The 22458-nt window shown below is 34.5% G+C and overlaps 1 protein-coding gene across 1 annotated transcript; it reads right to left on the reverse strand.

The window, feature by feature from the left end:
- Positions 1-17817: 17817 nt before the first annotated feature.
- LOC145578386 (protein NRT1/ PTR FAMILY 5.5-like) lies at positions 17818-20960 on the reverse strand. The gene is made up of 3 exons (XM_081635712.1): positions 20730-20960; positions 19117-19649; positions 17818-18676 (listed from the first exon to the last, which is right to left on the reverse strand). The coding sequence occupies exons 1-3, from the start codon at positions 20958-20960 to the stop codon at positions 17818-17820; spliced, it is 1623 nt and encodes a 540-aa protein (XP_081491838.1).
- Between the last annotated feature and the right edge of the window lie 1498 nt (positions 20961-22458).

Genomic DNA, 22458 nt, shown 5'->3' on the forward strand with positions numbered 1-22458 from the left:
ATAAAACAAACAGTAAATAAAGTTTTTAATAAAGACCTCACACTCGTCAAATCCTCATCAAACTCTTGCCAGTATTGGTCATTGGGCTATATCCTATAGGCCAGCAACTTCATTTAGGGGTACAGTGGTGATGTGGTGCGGACAATTGCACATTGCTCCATACAAAAGTTCTATCCATTTATATGCATTATTTTGACTTTTATAGGTAGTACTAATCTGCTTTTAAATAAAGTTGTATGCTAGCAAACGTCGCAATAAAGTCAATTTGATGAAATTAATTCTTAGTCGTGGATATATCAGCTACTATCTTATATGTCTCCTCACTACAAGCTTAAGTAGTACGGAGTAATATGAATTAGCTACTACAAACATTTAATAATTTCTAATACAGTGTTATTCATTAGCAGCCAAATAAGTGTTCGTAACTAATAGAATTATATTCCGTGAGTCTAAATGTCTAATCCATTGCACTCTTGGCAAATGGCAATATATACAATATGCAAGGCTTATCAAAAGCTACTGACTTAGCTACAAAATAGGAAACAGCTATACAAAAATATATTCTAGGCTATACATTAGGAAACCGAAAATATATTCAAAGACCAAAGATATACTCTTGTTCTTTTTAATTGACATGTTTCTTTAGTCACGTTTGCCAATATACATATTCAATCGTTAATATCTTTAATTATTGAAAAGCAAAAATTATAAAAAGTTGATATTTTGAAAATATATATTGTGACAAATCTAACAAGACCCCACTGACTATATTTTCCATTACGTATAAATCACAAAACATAGTCAAAGTGTGTGAATAATGCTAAAGTCAAAATATGTCAACTAAAAACAAAACGGAGGTAGTATATCTTAACGCATCCCCACAGTCGAAGCGGGAGGAGGTCGGACGCTTAGGCTGTCCTTAAAATCCTTAAAGAGAACTCGCGGGAGACCCTTTGTAAAAATGTCCGCAATCTGATATCTAGATGGCACATGAAGAACACGGACTTCGCCCTGAGCAACCTTCTCTCGAACAAAATGGATATCCATTTCAATATGTTTCGTACGTTGATGTTAAATAGGGTTGCCGGATAGATAAATAGCACTGACATTGTCACAATACACAAGAGTAGCCTTTTAAACTGGACAATGTAACTCTAGTAGAATATTTCGGAGCCAACATGACTCGGAAACTACATTAGCCACACCACGATACTCTGCCTTAGCACTGGATTTTGACAAGGTCGGTTGTCTCTTAGACGACCAAGATACCAAGTTATCACCCAAAAATACATAATAACCAGACGTCGAACGCCTCGTATCAGGACATCCACCCTAATCGCATCAGTATATGAGACCAGAGTAGAAAAAGAAGAGGGATACAAGTGAAGACCTTGGTCTAGAGTACCCTTAACATACTGAATTACTCGCTTAAGAGCTGACATGTGATCAACCCGCGAATCATGCATATGAAGACACACCTGTTGGACGGCATATGATATATCCTGCCGTGTGAAAGTCAGATATTGCAAAGCCCCTGCAAGGCTCCTATACAGAGTAGGATCATCAAAAGTAGTACTAGAGGTAGCACTAACCTTCGAGTTGGTGTCAACTGGAGTGGGAGACGGCTTACAAGAAGACATACCGACACGCTCAATTATCTCTTTTGCATACTTCCTCTGTGAGAGGAACATACCACCCTTATGCGGACCCAGAAAATAATACCAAGAAAATAATTAAGCGGACCCAGATATTTCATAGCAAACTCTGAACTAAGAAGATCCATTATGGAATGCATGAGAGTATTTGAAGAATCTGTGAGAATAATGTCATCAACATACAATAATATATAAGCCATATCAGACCCCTTGTGGTAAATGAATAAAGAATTATCCATCCCGCTATTAGTAAAACCAACATACATTACAAAATCAGCAAAATGCTTATACTAAGCTCGGGGTGCCTGCTTAAGCCCATACAAAGACTTACGCAAAAGACAAACATAATCGGGATGAGCACGATCCCTAGATATAACCCAATTGTTGATGCATATAAACTGTCTCCTGATGCTCACCACGAAGAAAGGCATTTTTGACATCCAACTGATGGATTGGCCATGCCTTTGAGAGAGAAAGACTAAGAACAGTGCGAATGGTAGCCGGTTTCACCACCGGATTAAAGGTCTCCCCATAATCAATGCTAACCTGTTGAGTTTTCCCATCTCCTACAAGATGGGCTTTATGCCTCTCAAAAACACCATTAGACTTTTCTTTATAAGTAAAAATCCACATAGAACGAATAACATTAACATCAGGTGGACGGGACACCAACTCCCACGTCTTATTTTTAATAAGAGCATTATATTCATCATCCATGGCCAACTTCCAATTCGAATCACGAAGAGCTTCAACCGGATTACGAGGTAAAGGAGATCTCGTAGTTGCGGTGCAAGCTGAATATTTCGGATTGGGTTTGAAAATCCCATTCTTACTTCGTGTGACAATAGTGGGCTGTGGAATAGGAATATTAAACGTAGGAGCTGGGCCGGCCTGTGTTTATGATGGTGTTTGGGTTGGAGGAGGGGGGTTTCCGTTGGGCTAGAAGAGTGAGGAAGCCTAAAGTTATGTAAGGTTGGAGAAGTTGGTGGATCAGGTAGCACGATGGGCTGGGCCTGAGGAGTGGAGGTGTAACACCCCGACCCCAAACATATTAGGGAGGGGCCTATTGTCACGAAATGCGCATCGAGGGCCAACAACTGTCCTCACAGACCAACACAAGTCCTTCCGGCGCATTTTGTCCTCACTCATGCGCACCCCGAGAAAACTTCCCAGGAGGTCACCCATCCCAAGACTACTCCCAGCCAAGCACGCTTAACTATGGAGTATTCTTAGCATATGAGCTCCCTAAAAGGAAGATGCATCTTGTTGATGTGAGTAGTATATCAAACTCCTTTAAAGCAATCATGAGGGGTATTACATACACCCCCACTTGAGAACGGCAACGCCCTCGTTGCGCCTGGAAAGCTAGGGACTCCAGTATTACGCCTAATGGCAACTGGGTAGCCAAAGTGTTACATCCAGTCTGGCTATGGCCATATGGCCCCAGAATTCTCCCCCGTTAAGCGACTGACATAGGATTAATTATCCACGGTCAGCACGCGGTCGCAGGGTTGCTCTGATACCATTTGTAACACCCCGACCCCAAACAGATTAGGGAGGGGCCTATTGTCACGAAATGCGCATCGAGGGCCAACAACTGTCCTCACAGACCAACACAAGTCCCTAGTCTTGGGATGGGTGACCTTCTGGGAAGTTTTCTCGGGGTGCGCATGAGTGAGGACAAAATGCGCCGGAAGGACTTGTGTTGGTCTGTGAGGACAGTTGTTGGCCCTCGATGCGCATTTCGTGACAATAGGCCCCTCCCTAATCTGTTTGGGGTCGGGGTGTTACAAATGGTATCAGAGCAACCCTGCGACCGCGTGCTGACCGTGGATAATTAGTCCTATGTCAGTCGCTTAGCGGGGGAGAATTCTGGGGCCATATGGCCATAGCCAGACTGGATGTAACACTTTGGCTACCTAGTTGCCGTTAGGCGTAATACTGGAGTCCTCAGCCTTCCAGGCGCAACGGGGGCGTTGCCGTTTTCAAGTGGGGGTGTATGTAATACCCCTCATGATTGCTTTAAAGGAGTTTGATATACTACTCATATCAACAAGATGCATCTTCCTTTTAGGAAGCTCATATGCTAAGAATACTCCATAGTTAAGCGTGCTTGGCTGGGAGTAGTCTTGGGATGGGTGACCTCCTGGGAAGTTTTCCCGGGGTGCGCATGAGTGAGGACAAAATGCGCCGAAAGGACTTGTATTGGTTTGTGGGGACAATTGTTGGCCCTCGATGCGCATTTCGTGACAATAGGCCCCTCCCTATTTCGTGACAAACCAATACAAGTCCTTTCGGCGCATTTTGTCCTCACTCATGCGCACCCCGGGAAAACTTCCCAGGAGGTCACCCATCCCAAGACTACTCTCAGCCAAGCACTCTTAACTATGGAGTATTCTTAGCATATGAGCTTCCTAAAAGGAAGATGCATCTTGTTGATATGAGTAGTATATCAAACTCCTTTAAAGCAATCATGAGGGGTATTACAGGAGGTCCAGTTTGGCTGGCCCAAGTCAGGTTAGGCTATATCTGGTTGGACCGTAGGTGGAGAATGTTGTGGAGAATTTGAGTTTGGTGGACTTCTAGGTGGAGAATGTTGTTGGGTTTGAGATGACTCAGAAGTAGTAAGATGATGAAGAATATATGATGATAAACCTTCATCAAGAAAATCATAAGCATCCGACTTAGGCACATAGAGTTTAGCAAAAGGGAATACCTTCTCATCAAACACAATATGACGACACACAATGATTTTATTCGAAGACAAATCGAAACACTTATACCCATGATGGTTGGTAGGAAAACCCAAAAAAACGCACGGTGTGATCGAGGTTGTAACTTATTAATAGTTGTGGAAGGTATAAGAGGATAGTATACACACCCAAAGACACGCAAATGAGAATAAGAAGGAACCCTTTTATATAAAACCTCTAGTGGAGATTTGTTACCCAACAACTTACTTGGATGGATATTAAGAAGGTAGGTGGCCATTTGTAATGCATGATGCCAAAAAGAGGGGGGAAGAGAGGCATGAACAAGTAATGTATGAGTGATATTATTTATGGAGTGATATTATTTATGGATCGAATTTTTTGCTCTGCTTTCCCATTTTGAGAAGAAGTATGAGGGCAAGAAAGACGAAAATATATACAAAAACCAAAGATATACTCTTGACTAATATATCTTAACAGTAACTATGTTAAGTAAAGTTGATAAAGGAGCTAATCCCTGTTACTTAGATTCATCATCACCAATCTCTTTACTCTTACTACTATTGATGTCATATGGTTACTGCTGTTTCTTTGTCACAAAGTTGCCTAAGGGCGTACCAAGGCTAATTTCACTTGTTGGTGTATTCTACGTTCTTTTTGTTGCCCCTTGGTACCTTCCCTTCATCTATCTCCCTTCGAGGGCTCGCGTCTTTCTTCTTGTCTTGGATCTCCTCTTTCAAACTCCTACTCTTCTCGTTTGGTAAGGGTGATCTTATCCTTTGTGATAGTTATGTAAACTTTGTGGTTGTTGCCGTTTTTCCTTTTAAAGTTAGGAATGAAGTCATCAGTACTACGTGCTCTGTTAAAAAGGGTACTGAAAAGGATCAGATGTACACAACCTTATTTTCTGACAACAACTATCTGTTCTCTGAAAATGTATTGCAAATACTAGCACTAGCTAGCGATGTCAATATCAATTTTCGCCCTTTCTTTACGTGATGGAATGATATTCCTCCTGTCACTTATCATTGTCGTCCACCAAATGTTGCCACATTTAGAGCTAATACCTATTTTGAAGCAGCCCTATAGAGCTACATCACTTCAAAATTTTTGGGGTAGAAGATGGAATCGAGTTTCTTCCGATATTCTAAGGCACACCAACATACAATCCAGCGCGTAAATTACTAGATCTTTACGTTGGGGTTGGTCTAGGACAAGTAGTAGCATTGGTTGTCACCCTAGTAATATCCGGGATAATGCACGAAATAATGTTCTACCACATGACTTGTGGAATGAAACCCACTTGGGAGGTGACCAAGTTCTTTGTTCTACAAGGAATTTTTATGGCTCTTGAGATGTTAGTCAAGAGGTTTTGGGTACGAACCCTAGGGTGGTCATCGATCCACCCGATTGTTTCCGTGCCATTAACACTTAGTTTTGTGTTAGCAACATCATATTGGCTGATTTTTCTCCCTGTTACGAGAATTGCATGGATAGGATGTGATAGGAAGGGTTTCGCGGTAGTTAGGAGGTACCCTTATTGAGAAAGATGTAAAATGTGTTAAAAGTTTGAAAAATATGTGTCTTAATTATTTTATTATTCACGATACATCAAGTTGCTCTAAGCAATATTGTATGCAATAACAAGGTATCAACTAGGTATTAGATCACTTATCAGGGAGCTTACCTTAGATCCTAATGGTTTAGAGTTCAAATTGTATCAATCGATGAGGGTGCTTAAGGGTGTAGCTTAGGCGTGTAGCCGGGTAGGTATTTTCATTGTTAAAATCTCGATTTAAATTTTAGAATCTTACGATTTTACGATTTACGTATGTCATACGATTCGATTTAAGATTCTACATATTTCTGTTAACTAGCGAAAGTCTTACAAGTTTAAAACATGCCTACAACGTTATTTATAAGTATATATTGTCAATTATTGGTTGCTTAGTGGATAAACGACTATTTTCTATTAATAATTAGATTTTAAAGTTAAAATTTAAATTTTTTTTGGATATGATGTCTTGATTATGCATGTCCGTAGAATCTTATAATTTTACGATTCGATTCTGAGAGGCCATTTCGATTCAAAGTGGAATCCCGATTTTAATAACCTTCGGTATTTCCTTACTCTCCATTCTACTACCAAGTGTCCGGCCCACAAATACTAAACTAAGAAACTGTGCAAGTTGAAATGTGGTCATGCTGAAAAAAAGACAAATATATATTTGCAATAACAAAGTCTATGTCATCTAAAAAAAGTCCCAAAACAAAAATCTAAACTTTATGTGAGCCAAATAGCAGTTTCTAATTCTAAGTACTCTTTTTAATACTATCACCAGAGATGACTTGAATCACAGCAGCAGGTGAGGACCTCGGGAAGCTTGTCAACATGTAAAACAAAGATAGTTGAAGAAAAACATTCTCGTCGTTGAGCTCCGAATCAACGTGAATGGATAGTGTTTCCAACACCTTTGCATATTTTAAGATAAACTGTAAAAATTCAATCACTATTTTGCTACCTTTGTTACTAACTAAACCAACAATTTTCACCATCTTAAGGTGTCTTAATAAACAATTGCAGCTTCTATAATTGGGATTTAACTCCCAATAGTTCTTCTCTTCATCATAATCATAATCGACGCCTTTGCACTTCACCTACAATAATGTAAATAAACCATGAATGATCGAGGTTCTATATATATTCACTTGCTTCACATGAGATATATATATATATATATATATATATATATATATATATATATATATATATATATATATATATATATATATATATATATATATATATATATATATATATACATATACATATACATATACATATATATATATATATATGTATATATATATATATATATATATATGTATATATAGTTCTATCGCATATAATCAATTTTTTAAAATATAATATATACGTGTAGTAGGTTATATTTCATTCTTCAAGTGAAAATTCTATTTGGCTAATAATATCGTAACTCATTATAATAAGTCATACTTCGTATAACATAAATAAAACATCAAATTCAAAAAGTACATAATATATATATTGAATCAAATAAAGGCTTATAAAAATTATATGATTGTCAAGCTAAATTTAATTAGCTTAAATTTTATTTGAATTAAATTTAGACCTATTATTCTAGCTTTCAAGTAATTTTAAAAGGTTATTATGTAATCAATGTTGTAAATTGTGCATGTACGTAGTATATGATGATAGCATTACAAACTAATCAATTGATAGAAATTTAGGTACATACCTTAAGTTCCAAAGTTGATGTCATATTAATGGTTAAGCTCTCCAACTCGAGGCAATTTTGAAGCATGCTTGCTAGTCCAGGAAGTTCCCATTGCTTAATATTGATATTTAAAGTTAGACTCTTACAATTGAATTGTTCGATTTCCGCAACGAAAACCTATTGTTCATCCATATATGAAATGTAAATTCATTAGTATGCATTATGCAACAAATACTGAAATTAATAAATCAAGAAAAATGAAAAGGCTAAAGTAATTGAAGAAGTCATTCACCTGAAGACCCCAAGTCCCTAAAGTAAGTTTCTTCACATTTTTAACACATTCATCACCATATTCTTCGTCATCACTACTATCACCCTCATCTTCTTTGTCATCACTAGTATTATCTGTATCCTTTTCTAACCTTTTAAAGCGAAGTATATAATCATTATTATAAAAATTTTCAAATTTAAGAATAGACTCTCCCAAGTAGCACTTCTGATAGTACATAAACCCAGTAATAGTCAATACTTGAAGAAAAGGAGCCGAAACACGTAACATGTCACCACATTTAACACTCCCAAACTTGCAATTATGAAGCACCAATTGCCTCAAAGTTGTAGAAACTATATCCAATCTTTTGAATCCGTCACAATCAGACAATTTCAAGTTCTCTAATAAAGGACAACCTAAAAATATTTTTTGCATCCAATCATCTGTCAATTGATCATGAACTTGTTCTATGGACAAACTCATCAATAACTTCCAATTAATCTCACCAATAGATTGGTCAAAGCTAACACCCCGTAAAGTCAAGCTGGTTAAAACCTCGTTTCGAAACAAGAAACGAGGCAAATAATACGAGGACTTTATACCTAACAATGATTCAAGCTTCTTTACTTTACGATGAAGTGCTACACGTATCCAAGAATCCAATTTCTGCTCATAATACTGAAAATAACTGAAAATATGGACAAGAATTGGATCCGGTAATTGGGTTATTCGATCGCTTTATTTCGAATCTTGCTCTTCTCCAAATCTTTACTTTTTTTGAGGTTGCTGAGAATTGGAGGTTGTTAGTAAGGCCATTATTAACTTATCTTTTGTTGAATTTTTGTAGTAGGGTTTTGGAAGATTTTATAAGATGATGGGAATCATGGGATACTTTATAAAAGACTGTGGATTGAAGATTGAACTAGGGTAGGTTTTGGGATGTATTATCAATAATTTTTTAAATAAGGCAAAGATAAATGGGTCGCAGCTCATATCAGCAAAAATTGCTGATTAAATGTCACTTATCCGTCCTAATACATTAAAATATTCGCATTAGATAATGATACTTGCTCAATTAAACAATAAAGCATGAAGGTACATACATTACATTAATTCCAACTCCATTCGATCAAGTAACATACTTTTATTTCGAAATGAAAACGGCTATACGCGTGAAACCAGTATGTGCACAAAAAACGTCAAATTATTAATTTATACCAACACCAATTAAGTAATATGCAATAACATATCATATCATCCAATAGAAAAAGATCCCTTAAAAAAAACCCTAAACTTAATGTGAGGCAAATATCAATTTCTAAGTACTCTTCTAATCTTGTTATTAGAGATGACTTGAATCACAGCAGCTGGAGAGGATCTCGGGAAGCTTGTCAACATATAAAACACAGATTGTTGATGAAAATACTCGTCTTCGTCTAACTTTTTTGGTTTGTATCCGTGATGGGGCTTCTTATCAACGTCAATGGATAGTGTTTCCAACACCGCCGCATGTTGCAAGATAAACTGTAAAAATTCAATCACTTGTTTGCTACCTTTATCATGACATAAGCCAACTATATTCACCTTCTTAAGGTGTCTTAATAGACAATTGCAGCTTTTGTAATTGGGATTTAACTCCCAAAAATTCTTCTCTTCATCATAATCATGTTTCACGCCATTGTACTTCGGCTACAATATTGAAATAAAGTAAATAAATGACCATCTATATTCACATGTTATATATTTAGTTCAAAACAAAAATCTATATATATATAAAAAAAATGGCTACGACTGTATTAATTGACTGCTGAGTACTTTAACTTTAATTTAGGCCATGTTCACTTCATTATTAAAAAAATAATATCAGTAAAAATAAGTTCAGTTTTATAAAAATCATAAACTTTCAAGAAAAAGTATAATAGAGAGCCAGTAACAATAATTTCAATTCTGTAAAATTAATTTCGGTTCAGTAAAAATAATTTAAGTTCGGCAATAATATTTCAGTTCAATAAAAATAATTTCAGTTTAGCAAAAATTAAGGTGAGACATGAAGTGGACACAGTCTTAATCTAGTATTATTATTAAAAAAGAGAGGATATTTTATAGATCTAACCATTATTTATCACGCCTTAAGTCTCAAATGAGTAAGATACATATAAATATGTAGCATAATCAACAGCACAAACTAATCTATTGATAGCAATTTAGGTACATACCGACCACCACGTTGTATTAATGGTCAAGCTCTCCAGCTCGGGGCAATTTTGAAGCATGCTTGCTAGCCCGGGAAGTTCCCATTGCTCAATATCGATATCCAAAGTTAAAAACTTACAATTGATGAATGAAATAGATTGATATTCCGCAACAAGAACCTATTATTCATCCATAACAAACGTAAATTAAATTCACTAGTAGTGTCCCAAGGATGCAACAAATACATGGCATTGTGCAAAATAAAGCTAACATTCTAACAACATCACTATAAATTAAGAACATGTATAGTTTTGCATTCGATCATGCGCTGAAGGGGGCTAGTTTAGCAAAATTATTTACTCTTTGAAATAAGTATAATAAAATAAAAATTACTCATTCAAATGATACTATTAATTTTACTTGTAAATTTTTCAAAAAAAAAAAAAAAGGTAAATTTTTAGCTATATGCTAATTTAAGCTACTACTTTCATGTCCATGTTTTAAAGATTTATTAAAATTTATATACAGTTTGATCAAAGTCTAATACCTTGAAGTACAAAGTACATAATTAGGTTAAGAAAACAATAACACATTCATTCGAAGAAATATTATAATCTAAGATATAAGATAGGAGAGTAAATATAAAAGATACATCATTTAATTATAATACATAGCTATTATTGATCTCTTAATTACTCCTTATTATATACACCCGGTGTATAGCGCATTAATAGCCATGTAAAAAATATCAGTCAAGACAAGCATATATAAGATTACCAAAATTAAAAAAGTAAAAATAAAAAAAAAGGGCTAAAATGAGGTACTCACCTGAAGAACCCAAGTCCCTAAAGTAAGTTTCTTGACATGTCGAACACTTCCTAGGATCTTTATCGACTTAATGTTAAGCTTATTATTACGAGTATTTTCTTGGTCGCTACCATCATTATCACTATCATTATCATTATCACGGTCACGGTCGTCCATATTTAATCCAAGAGTAGCCTTGACCAAGCACGAAAGATTCATAACACTACACTTTTTATAGTACATATACCCTGAAACACTCAATTCTTCAAGAAAAGGGGCCAAAATTTGCAACATCTCACCACATTTTTTAACTCTATAATCATAATCCGATGAACCTAATCCGCAATTATGTAGAACCAATTGCCTCAAAGTCGAAGAAACTATTTCTAGTCTTTTGATTCCTCTGCAATCAGCCAATTTCAAGTACACTAACAAAGGACATCCCACCAATATTTTTTGCAACAAGATATCCGTCAAATCGGCTTGTTCTATGGACAAAATCGTCAATGATTTCCATTTTATTTCCCGAGTATAACCCTCAAAGTTAACACACTGTAACTTCAAACTGGTTAAACCCTCGTTTCGAAACAAGAAACTAGGCAAACAACACGAGGCCCTGAAACTGCAAAATAATAATTCGAGCCTTTTCACTTTATGATCAAGTGCTAATCGTATCCATGAATCCATTTTTTGCTTATGATACTTATAATTATTAGAGAAGCAATTATAATCAAAGTCAAAGCAACACCTCTCGAAATTGTTGCGATTGTGATATCTCAAGACTTCATCAACATATAAAATAAACTTGTGTTGATTATTCATCTTATTATCATATGATTCCTTCAAGTCAGATTGCCGGAAAACAAGGGAAGGAAGAGAGGACCATATCAAGGAAGACCAACCTTTCGAGACAAAAGTGGCTCGATACGTGGCGTCCAAGGTCGAGAGAAAAGAAAATATATGGAGAAGAACGGACTCCGGTAATTGGTTTATTCGATCAATTTCTTTGGAATGTTGTTGTCCTAGTCTTTGTCGTCGTCTTCGCCGCCATTGATGTTGAGGCTGGTGCCGCCATCGATATTGAAGCCTATGCCGCCAGGCTAACCATTCATGTTGAGGCCAAGACCGCCATCGATGTTGAAGCTGATGCCGCCATAGACGTATTTTTTTGTGCTGAAGTGTAAGGGGTTTTAAGGCCATTATTGATGAATAAATAATGTTTTTGTAATTAATTAGAGTTTAGGAAGAGAGTGGATTTTATAAGAGAGGATTATATATGATCATGATGGGATATTTGGAAAGAGTATGAACTATGAAATCAGGACCGACTCTCTATTTCGAGGCCTTAAAATCTCAAGTTTTTTTCAATTTGTTTGTGCTAAAATAAAATTATTTTTATAGAAATTAAATACTTTTTCCGAGTTGAAATTATTTTTAATGAACTTATTACTTCAGTTAAACTTAACTTATTTTTGCTGAAATTATTTTTCAATTTGTCTATCATGTATCATGGGCACATGTTAAGTTACAAAATACATATTTTTCAGTAGCGTTGATATCAAACTAACTAAAATAACCATATAAATTAGAATAGTAATTTAGAGGTAGTTTTCAAATAAATCAAAAATGATTCTGAAAAGTTTCATGTATAGCTAGCCACATTATATCGGGGTTGCTTAATCAGGGGTTATTCGGTCTGTCAGGGGTAACTCGATTAGTCAGGGGGTTATTTGGTTAGGGTGTGGTTGGGGTTACTTATTCAGGGGTTAATTGGTCAAGGTGTGGCCGGGGTTACTTATTCAGGAGTTACTCGGTCGGTCAGGGATTACTCATTCGGTCAAAGGGGTTATTCAGTCGGTTAGGGGTACTCAGTCGGCCTACTCGATCAATCAGGGGTTACCCGATCAGTGTTTTAGTGTGTGTTAGCCGGCCACACAAAAAACATGTTGTAATTTTTATTATTGTAAATTTAGAAAAAAGTTGCTTGATGTTTATATATTTCTCTTGCATGAGATTCAATTTTGATTACTTATTGGTACAAAATTTTAATTTTGGAAATAAATTTTTAGGTGACAAAAATACGAACATAAAACCTAAGTATCAATAAATTGTAAATTGTTAATTTTTATAGTTAAATAAAGAAAAATAGCATATTACATGCAATACTAACTATTTGCCCACTTTAAAATAAAAAATATAAATATAAAACTTAGCTTATCGTGACAATGCCATGGAATCAACATATAATACAATTTTATTCTTTTCGTTTATGTGGGTTTAACATATTGCATGCATAAGAGGGTTATTGGTTTGAGTATGGGCGGGCAAATATAACGTGTTTAAAATATGATGATCAAAATGTTGAGACAAGTAAATGAACCATTGACCCAAATTGGGGAACCCAACCATTTTTGAAAAATTATTCATTCTTGATTGCCTTAATTTCAAGGATGATGATTAAAACCTTGTGACAAATAAGAAACCCAAACTCGGGTAACAAACCTCCTAAAAGTGCTTGAAAATATATATTCTTCCTTTTAATTTTGTTGGTTCGTTGGTCCCAATAGTTTTTAATTGCTAGCTATCCCCATAATTATTCATGTAAATATTAGATGCTAACCCAGTTTCATAAGATGTTGGGCTCCATAAGCATTTTTTGGGCCCTACTCGGCCCGATTTTAATTATTATTTTTGGTTTTGAGCAATCTAAAAATTCATTTTAAGTTCAAATTTTGACTCACTCCAACTACGTACTTTTTAATATTATTTCTAAATTTTAAAACAGTGAATTTATTTAAATGTAAATAATTTAAGCGCTAAAGAAACCTCCAAATATATAGTTATATACTACCAAATTTTGGTTGAAATCTGTCACATTAGATTAAAAACATGAAGAATGACTACCATTTCATTTATATATGGTTAAAAAAACAATAATTTTAGTTGGCTGACTTATAAGATGAAAAACGTAAACGGATCAAATCGCACTAATGAAAAAGAGAGTTAATGTTAGGGTATGGATTCACAGTAAAAGGGTAAATTAAATCAAGAAATTATAAAGATCTAGAACAGCGGAAAGCTTATATTTTCTATTTATTTATGGACTTTTGTAGATGACCAAATGGATGGCCAACTATATATTCATATATATAGTGGTGAATATCAGTTGATTGAAATACTTCAATTCAAGTCCCATCTAGAAATCTTCATAACTAGAAAATTCTAGTTAATTATCCTTCTTCTTCAACTAACTTTGTAGTTGGAAATTTAAATGCCAATTTACCGCAACATACTAGATTAATCAGGATTATATTAGCAAGAACTTTGGGCTTTATATGATTTTGGGTCACGGCTTAACATTTAAATCACTAACAAACCCGAAGGAGTTAGGTCATGTCATCCTAGCTAACACTCCCATTGTTTTTTTTTTTTTTTTTTTGAGGAAACACTCCCATCTATCTATCTATAACTTTATACTAAAGGCAAAACCAAGAATGACACATGTCATTTCCTGGTTAAAAATTTTCCCTCCAAAAGTTTTTTTTTTTATTTATTTTTTTAAATTTTTATTTTTTTGGCCAAAGCTTCTTAGAGAAGTTTTTAATACAAACTATACAATAATAATTCACTTCCTATTTGATAAATATATCTTATTTATATATGCAATAATAGTTTTCTATCTATAACTTTGTAATGTAATTCGTAGTTATATTTATTAGTCGTGCATATATTATTCTCTTTGTTTTCTTTAGTGTGATAAATTTTTTAATTTTTTTTTTTTTTTTTTTTTTTTGTAATTACAGCACTTTAATTTCATCCTATTTTGCAATTAGGTATAATTTTTTTTATAATTAAATAGAAGTCTTAAACTAATGATAAGTATTAAAAATTACCGTGTATGGCACGGGACTTAACCTAGTTGTTTTATAAAGTACATCAATCAATATACTTCGTATAATTTTTTTTAAGGGTTTTTCTATATAGTAACCCTCTAACTTTCCATTTTCTACGATGTGCCCCCTTTTGGGAAATTCACATTATAACCCCAAAATACATTTAGTTTTTATATAATAACCTTGTAGTTATCTCGCCCTTAACAAATTCCGTTAGTGGGGCCTACTCTCCACCTAATAATATTTTTTTTATCGATTTACATGTTGGAAATTATATTCCGTTAAAGGTCTAGGGGGCTATTTTGGTCCTTAAAAGACCAAATTGAGCTCAAATTTTGGAAAAAAAAAACGTAAATGCCTATTGTTGCATATTAAAAAATGCCTCGATTTGCGTGTTTACGTATTTAATACCAAAAATGAGACATTTATGTTTTTTTTTTGCCAAATCTGAGCTTGATTTGGATCCATGAGGACCAAAATAGCCCCCAAAACCTGTAAGCTAAGGGAACAATTTTCAACACGCAAATCAATAAAAAATATTATTAAGTGAAAAGTGGACCCCACTAACGGAATTTGTTAACGGTGGGATAACGGAAATGTTACCGTATAGAAATTAAATTTATTTTGGGGTTATAATGTGGATTTCTCAAAAGGGGGGCACATCGTAGAAAATGAAAAGTTAGAGGATTATAATGTAGAAAAACCCTTTTTTTAAAATGAATTGTTTTTTAGTTTCACTTTGTTTTTGGACATCTTCTTTTATTTCTTATCGATTCTCTCTCATATTACCCACTATATTTTTATTCTATTATTTTTAACTCTCAATAAACCCTACTTAATTTAATTCAGTAAAAATAAGGTGAAGAAAACAGGACTTTACACAATAGCTTTAAGTATGCATGAAAAATCACTCGTATATCAATCAAGCCGACCATTGGTAGAGGAATAATTGGTCGTTGGACAATCACCCTAAAACCAAACAATAATTCTACCTAAACCCACCTAAGACAAGTCTAGGGTAAGTAGAGGATCGTATCCACAGGGAATGGGTAAAGAACACCAAGAGTATGAAACGGTTGTAAGCTAATTCAATCACAAATTGGGTTTTGATTAGTTAATTTCTATAAAGAGGAACGCTAGGGGAAACGGGATTCAACACCAACCAAACCAAAGAATCAATAACAAGGATAAATCATGAGCACACATGGAAGATAGAATAGGAACTTAACATTGTCTTCTTTCAAAGTTACAACACAAGCATTTCCTAGATTAAGCACCAAAATAACAAGGATTAAGTATCAAGGATAGGAAGTGGGTTTCTAGCTCGAGTTTGTCTCTCGATAGTTCCGAACTAGCATGAAGCACAAATAATTGAGATTTCTCACCTAATTACCACACTAAAGCATCCTATCCATTGAAACAAAGCATCAATAGTCATAAAAGCAACACAATCTAATTTCACAAGAAACGACTCACTTCAAAACCCTACCTTTCGATGTGAGTAGAGGGATTAACACATGAGCATAAAGTGGCCATCAAAATACATATGCAACAATCGATTCAAGCACAAACAACTATCATTCTAAGGTAGAATATGAATAAATCCAAGTCAATCAACCATAGCTTGGTTGGGTTTTCACCCAACCCCTAACTAAGAGACTACTCACTAAACATGGTGGAAATTACTCTAACAATTAAATTTAGGATTTTCATGAATTCAAATAAACTAGGAGAGGGATAGAACAAGGATGGATTAAACATCAATAACAAATAAACAAGATTAAGGGAGAAATTATCAACTCAAAGCAATTAAAAACTGAAAATTAAGAACAAGAGTTAGAGGAAAGAGATTACTTAATAAGCTCCAAAGTTGAGAAATTGTTGAAATTGATAGAACAAATTTCAAATAATTCTTACAAATGATTGAGTTTTTGAGAAACTAAGCTAAGGGAGAGGAAAACTATGCACTAATTAAGAGAATAAGCCTAAGGGAGTTAAGAGAGAAGAAGATCTCCTCTACAAATGAAGCCTTAGGGGTATTATATAACCCCCAAGTAAAGGACGGAGAACACGAGAAAACGACCCGTCTACAGGTCGGCACGGACGTGCCAAAGGTTGCACGGACTTGCAAACCTGTTAAAATATACTGCCTGACGCTGCACGGACGTGCTTCATTTGGCACGGACGTGTAGGGACTTGCACAGACGTGCTACTTTTTGGCACTGACGTATGTGCAACCCTTTTATGGCGAAATAACTTCTATTCGGAAGGTCATAACTTCTTCATTACTCATCGGAATAAGGCATGGGACCAGTCGTTGGAAAGCTCTTGAGATGAACTTTAATCTCCAATTTGAATCACTTCAAAATATTGATTAGAACAAAAGTTATGGTCATTTTAAGTTAACCTTAGTGCAAATTAAATTAAAAATCCTTCCAAAACCTTCCAAATACTCTTATTTCACTCTTGGACTCTTTTCCTTGTTTCTTTCATTCTTCCATAGCTCCCTTATTTCCTCCTCTTGCCTCCAACTTCTTTTCTTATTTGTCCAAAAGCTTCAAAGTGCCTTCTTTATACCTAAATATGCACCAAAACACTAGCAACCTCGTAAAGCATAGGATACACAAAAAATGCATAAAAATAGAGTAGTTAGTGAACTAAGGCATTGATTTCTCACAATTTTAAGGCTCAAAATCACTCTAAAATCATACAAAATTGCAAGCTATCAACCGTGGTTAACTTTTTATATGTAGCCATTTGGATAATACAGATAAAATTTCATGTTGGCTTGTGATTTATTAAAAAAAAAAAAACACAATCTAACTAATTAAGAATACACTATGATGGGGAGATTATTACATGTATCATGCATTGCTAGCTTAGGATAAATTAAAATTAATACAAATACTAACTACAAATGACAAAGACAATATGACTAGTTGATAACTTTTTTTTTACACACAAAATTGCTCAACGATAAATAAACACAAATAAAAACCAATGCAATACATCACTACACATGTCGTCAAATTAAATATGATCATCATCCATAAATCCCACAGGTAATAGCCCTTCCGCCAACTGCCCATCTCTTGGCACCCTATAACCATAAAAACATGCCGCAACAATATATATCACAAGATTTACAGCAGCTAATGAAGCTAGCACCCAATAATAGTTATCTAATCGACTAGCATTCAATGTGCTTTGAAACCAATTTGTTCCCGTTCTTTTCTCGCTTATGCTCCCAACAATTTCGACTAACACAACACTTCCCATGACCCCGAGTCCAAAGAAGCCCCTCGCGAATAGATTGAAGTACTTAACCATGGATTTAGGTGCTTGATCCAATGATAGCCCGTAAGCACTCAATCGATGAATGCCATCGTGACAACCAAGCAACATGAATTGGAAAAAAAGCCAAAATATTGTCATAGGTACTCTTTCGTGTGGCTTGTCAATTAAGTCATGACTCTTGACAACACCGAGCCTTCTTGTCTCTATCTTTGCTGCCGCGATGCAAGCAAGTGTGGCGTACATCATGGCAGCTGCGATTCCAATTCGAGGAATGTAACGTCGACTTAAGGACATTGTTGGTAAAAAGCCACTAGTGAAGCTTTTCCTAAAGTGGTCATAAAACCAATAGAAAAGTATAAGAGGGGCTTTTGCCTTTCCTACTCTACGATCCAAGTGATTCGCTTGCTCGAGGAAATAGGTAGCCCCTAAGGATGATACAAAACCGCAAACAATGAAGGTCATCCAAATTGGAATTGTGCGTATAAATATCTTGGTTTCCTCTACTTCTGTTACTTTGCAAAGGCTCCATCTTTTCTTCACTTGTTGTTCTAGCACGGGTTCTGCTTTAATTATGGCTGCCTTGTCGAGGCACCTGCGCATTGCAAAGCGTAACATTACATACAAATTATATGAAAATTAACTCTTCTTGTACTCATGTAAATTTTTATAAACATGTTTTGGTATACTATGTTAGTTTTAATTAGCTAGCTAGTTAAAACAAGACCTAGTTTCTCAGATACTTAGCATGTTGATTGTTCAATATATACTTCTTCTGTTTCATTTTACTAGAAATTGACATTTGCAACTATTCACATATCTATATGTTTGACTATCTTTAGTGATTGATCTGATCTGATATATATGTGACATAAAATGTAGTTGACTGAGATCTTGTTATATTCTCTCAATGTATAATTTTTTAATGGTTGAAGTTCTGCATTGAGAAATGTAAAAGTCAAAATGTTGCAAGTAAAATGAAACGGAGAAAAGATATTGAGATAAGTATAACAAAAGTCAGAATAAATCTTTAACCTGAGGCCCTTGGTATGAGGCAATAACTCTTGGAGAGAGTTAGGGCTTTCATAGAGCTCGTTCGTATCTTTTGGGCGCGAGCAAAAGCTCTTGGAGGCAGCAGCGAAAAGAACCCGAAAGATTGTAGTCAAGGGGCTCCCTTGTGGCCTAGGAGCAGGGTTCCCAACCCCTAAGCAAACCCTCAAGATTAAGCAAAAACAGAAAGAAACCACACCAAATATGGCACAAATTCCAAACAAAATAGCCCATGGCTTGACAAAGGCTGCTATTAAGAGCGCGGCAAAGGCAACCAAGTGTGTACGACACCACCCTACGCGACGTGTACTGTTACTAGCAGCAGCCTCCTCTGCTTGCTCCTGCGCAAAAGGCGCATAGCAAGCAGAGAGTGCAGCCATTCCCAAAGCGGTGAATACGAGCCCCGAGTAAAACAGTTGTTTTTGCTGCTCGCCAATGCATTCAGGCTTGTATTGGGTGCAATTTCCATTTGACTTGCCCAATATAGGTGGTGTTGACATCCATATTAGACCAAGTCCCTACATTAATATTATTCAACATTATGTTTGGTACAAGAAATATTGATTAAGCTGACCTTAGCTTAGTTACGTCACGAAAAACAAAATAATAATAATAATAATAATAATAATAATAAATATCTCCTTGCGTAATATCTATTAGACAGAAATTAAAACCAGAATAATCATGCACTCATGGGCGGCTAAATACAAAAATCTTCTTATATATAGAACCTATTATCAAATGATTTGTATTCGAATGACAACCAAAGAGTTGAATTATTGGTATAAACCAGCTAATATAAGACAGTTATTTGAAAGGGAGATTCTGTTTGTTTTAAAAGTTCAGTAATATATATAACTCATTATTTATTGTTCATAATTAATTAATTAATTACCAAGATTATTACATGGTCCGAAACCAATATAATTAGTTTTTGGGTCAGACTAATTCTCCAGCATATATTCAAGAAATTGAGAAAAAAGTGTGATATTTTTAACTCACGTGACTAACACGTGAAAGTCAACGTCGGAGCTCCGACATTGACCACCAAGAAAACTCACCCAAGTACCCCTAAAAACATAATACAACTTTAAAGGTCATTTTTCACAATTTTTCACTTAAAAGTTCCTTTTACAAAAAGTCGACCACTTAAAAGATCTTTTTTCACAAATTTCTCATTCCACCGCTTGTAATTAGACTCCTAATTTCTGTTTTATTTTTTTCAATTCACAAAGGTTGGACTAAGTTCATGCAAATATTGAATGGTAAGCTAAACTGAAGTTATTAAGATAAGAGGTTATCAATTACTTGACCTTTTCATTTATCACGTTTGCCAATGCAAAACTTTGATCATCAGTAACTTTAATTATTCATAAGTACACATTATAAAAACTATATATTATGATAGAGCTTATTGAGATGATTCTAACAAGATCTTAATTACATTCTAACACATGAATTGAATATGTTTTTCAATTCCCTACGTATAATTCACAAAAGACCATCAAAGGAAGGGTGGTGAAGAGAGTAAAAGTCAAAGTGGGTCAAGTAAAAAAGAACGGAAGAAGTATAAGATTAGATAAATTTAGATGACTTACAATCATGGAGGAGAAGCTGCTAAAGAGGACGACGAAAGAGTTGCCTAGGAAAGCATCGGCGAGGTAAGCGAAGACAATAGGCAGAATTTTGATAATTCCCATCCAGATATTGATAATTGCAGCAGCATGAATTAATTTAAGCTCCCATACATCGGTTAAGTACACCATCATTAGCCATAATATATACCCGGAAAACAAATTCACCCATTTCTGCAAACGTACTGCATACATATTCAAAGGAATGATTAAATAATGGAGTTAGTTAATCAAAGTTAGATGTCATATAATCAAGAATGAACAAATTAAAAGTGTCACAACATTCGAAACAATCTTAGAGAAAAAAAAATATATAAAGTATTGTTAGTAAGAGAGAGAAATTAAATAATATGAAAAGTACGTAGTAGTATTTGTGAAAGTGGGGTTATTGGGAGAGAGATAGTATAAAATAATGGAGTAATTAATTTGAAACGGATGTAAAAAAGGAGTGTTGTGATTAATATGAAATGGAGGGAGTATATAAATAACGTACAAAGTACTTTAGTAATCCGTAAAGACTTAATATTTGTATATTATGTTCAAGCTTATTCATGAGCTTTTCGAGCTTATCTTTAGATTTTTTCAATATTAAAGTATCGAGTGAATTGAGAGTTGACAGTCCTTCCTACGGTGGTTTTACCCTCTGAATATATTGGATGTGGAGAGACTCCTATCACCCATAAGCATGATGAAATGAGTAGTTCGATGCACAAGTTAATGTTAATGCCTTTGATAACAAAGTATTATTGTAATATAATACCTAAATTTAAGTTATAAGAAGAAGTATAAGATTAAAATTAACAAATTAATTATTAGATGTACATACTCAATATGCCAATATACTCCATAGCTCCACTGTTTTGTACTCCTGCCAAGGTGGTTTGAGCTGAAGACAATGATCTAGCCTTTAAATTGCCCTTTCACCTAGATAAAACACACAAATTATTTTGTAATTAATTGGCTAGAAGCCTAGAATAAAGCAAAATCACCAAATATCAAATATACATTTAAAAAAAAAGTGAAAATTTAGTTATAGAATATATAGTTAGAACAAGATGCTAAAAAAAAAGAAGAATATATATGATCATAGCAAAAATGAAAAAAGAAAAGAGACAAATTAAAGAAGATGATAATAAGCTGAAAACTAATTAGTATCTACCTATATCGATAGATTGGTGTACAAAAAATTTAGCAAAGGAGGGTATTATATACAAGTATATAGAACCCTTAAATCAGTTAGCAAATAATTTCTCCTAAGAAAGATATAGGAGGCTGCTAAGCAACCTTATCTTAATAAAATAACTACTTGCAATGCAAGTAGCTTTAATGAAAGTATTATTAACTATTATAGATTATATATTATTGCTAATGTAATAATATAATCATCTTACGTGAGTTGCCAGTTAGCCACCTTATTACTATAACGAAAAAGAATCAAACATATATATATTGACCCAACTTGTCCAACCTTTATGGTCATTTTATACCCAAAACATTGTTGTTGTAACTTGTAACAATAATAACATGTGCCAAATTCGTACGTTCGTACCAACCTTTATTCTTTTTTTTTTTTTGGTAGACTTCATTACAGTCTTTCAATAAATAAGTTAAAATAAAATATAATAACATAAAATTGATGGGCCGTTCTTTCAAGTGTTTTACAACTAGAATGGGCTTGGCTAAATTAAAGGGA

The sequence above is a fragment of the Chenopodium album genome, chromosome 14, assembly GCF_948465745.1.
Source record: "Chenopodium album chromosome 14, dcCheAlbu1.1, whole genome shotgun sequence".
Classification (NCBI taxonomy): Eukaryota; Viridiplantae; Streptophyta; class Magnoliopsida; order Caryophyllales; family Amaranthaceae; genus Chenopodium; species Chenopodium album.

Bases quoted from the DNA above. Each gene is read 5' to 3' on its own strand.
- LOC145578386 (XM_081635712.1), bottom strand. From the start codon at position 20,960: ATGTATGCAGTACGTTTGCAGAAATGGGTGAATTTGTTTTCCGGGTAT. The intron at 19,650-20,729 runs GTAAGTCATCTA...ATATTAATGTAG, and splicing joins GCAGCTTCTCCTCCATGATT to GGACTTGGTCTAATATGGAT. The intron at 18,677-19,116 runs GTTAAAGATTTA...TGCAATGCGCAG, and splicing joins CCTCATACCAAGGGCCTCAG to GTGCCTCGACAAGGCAGCCA.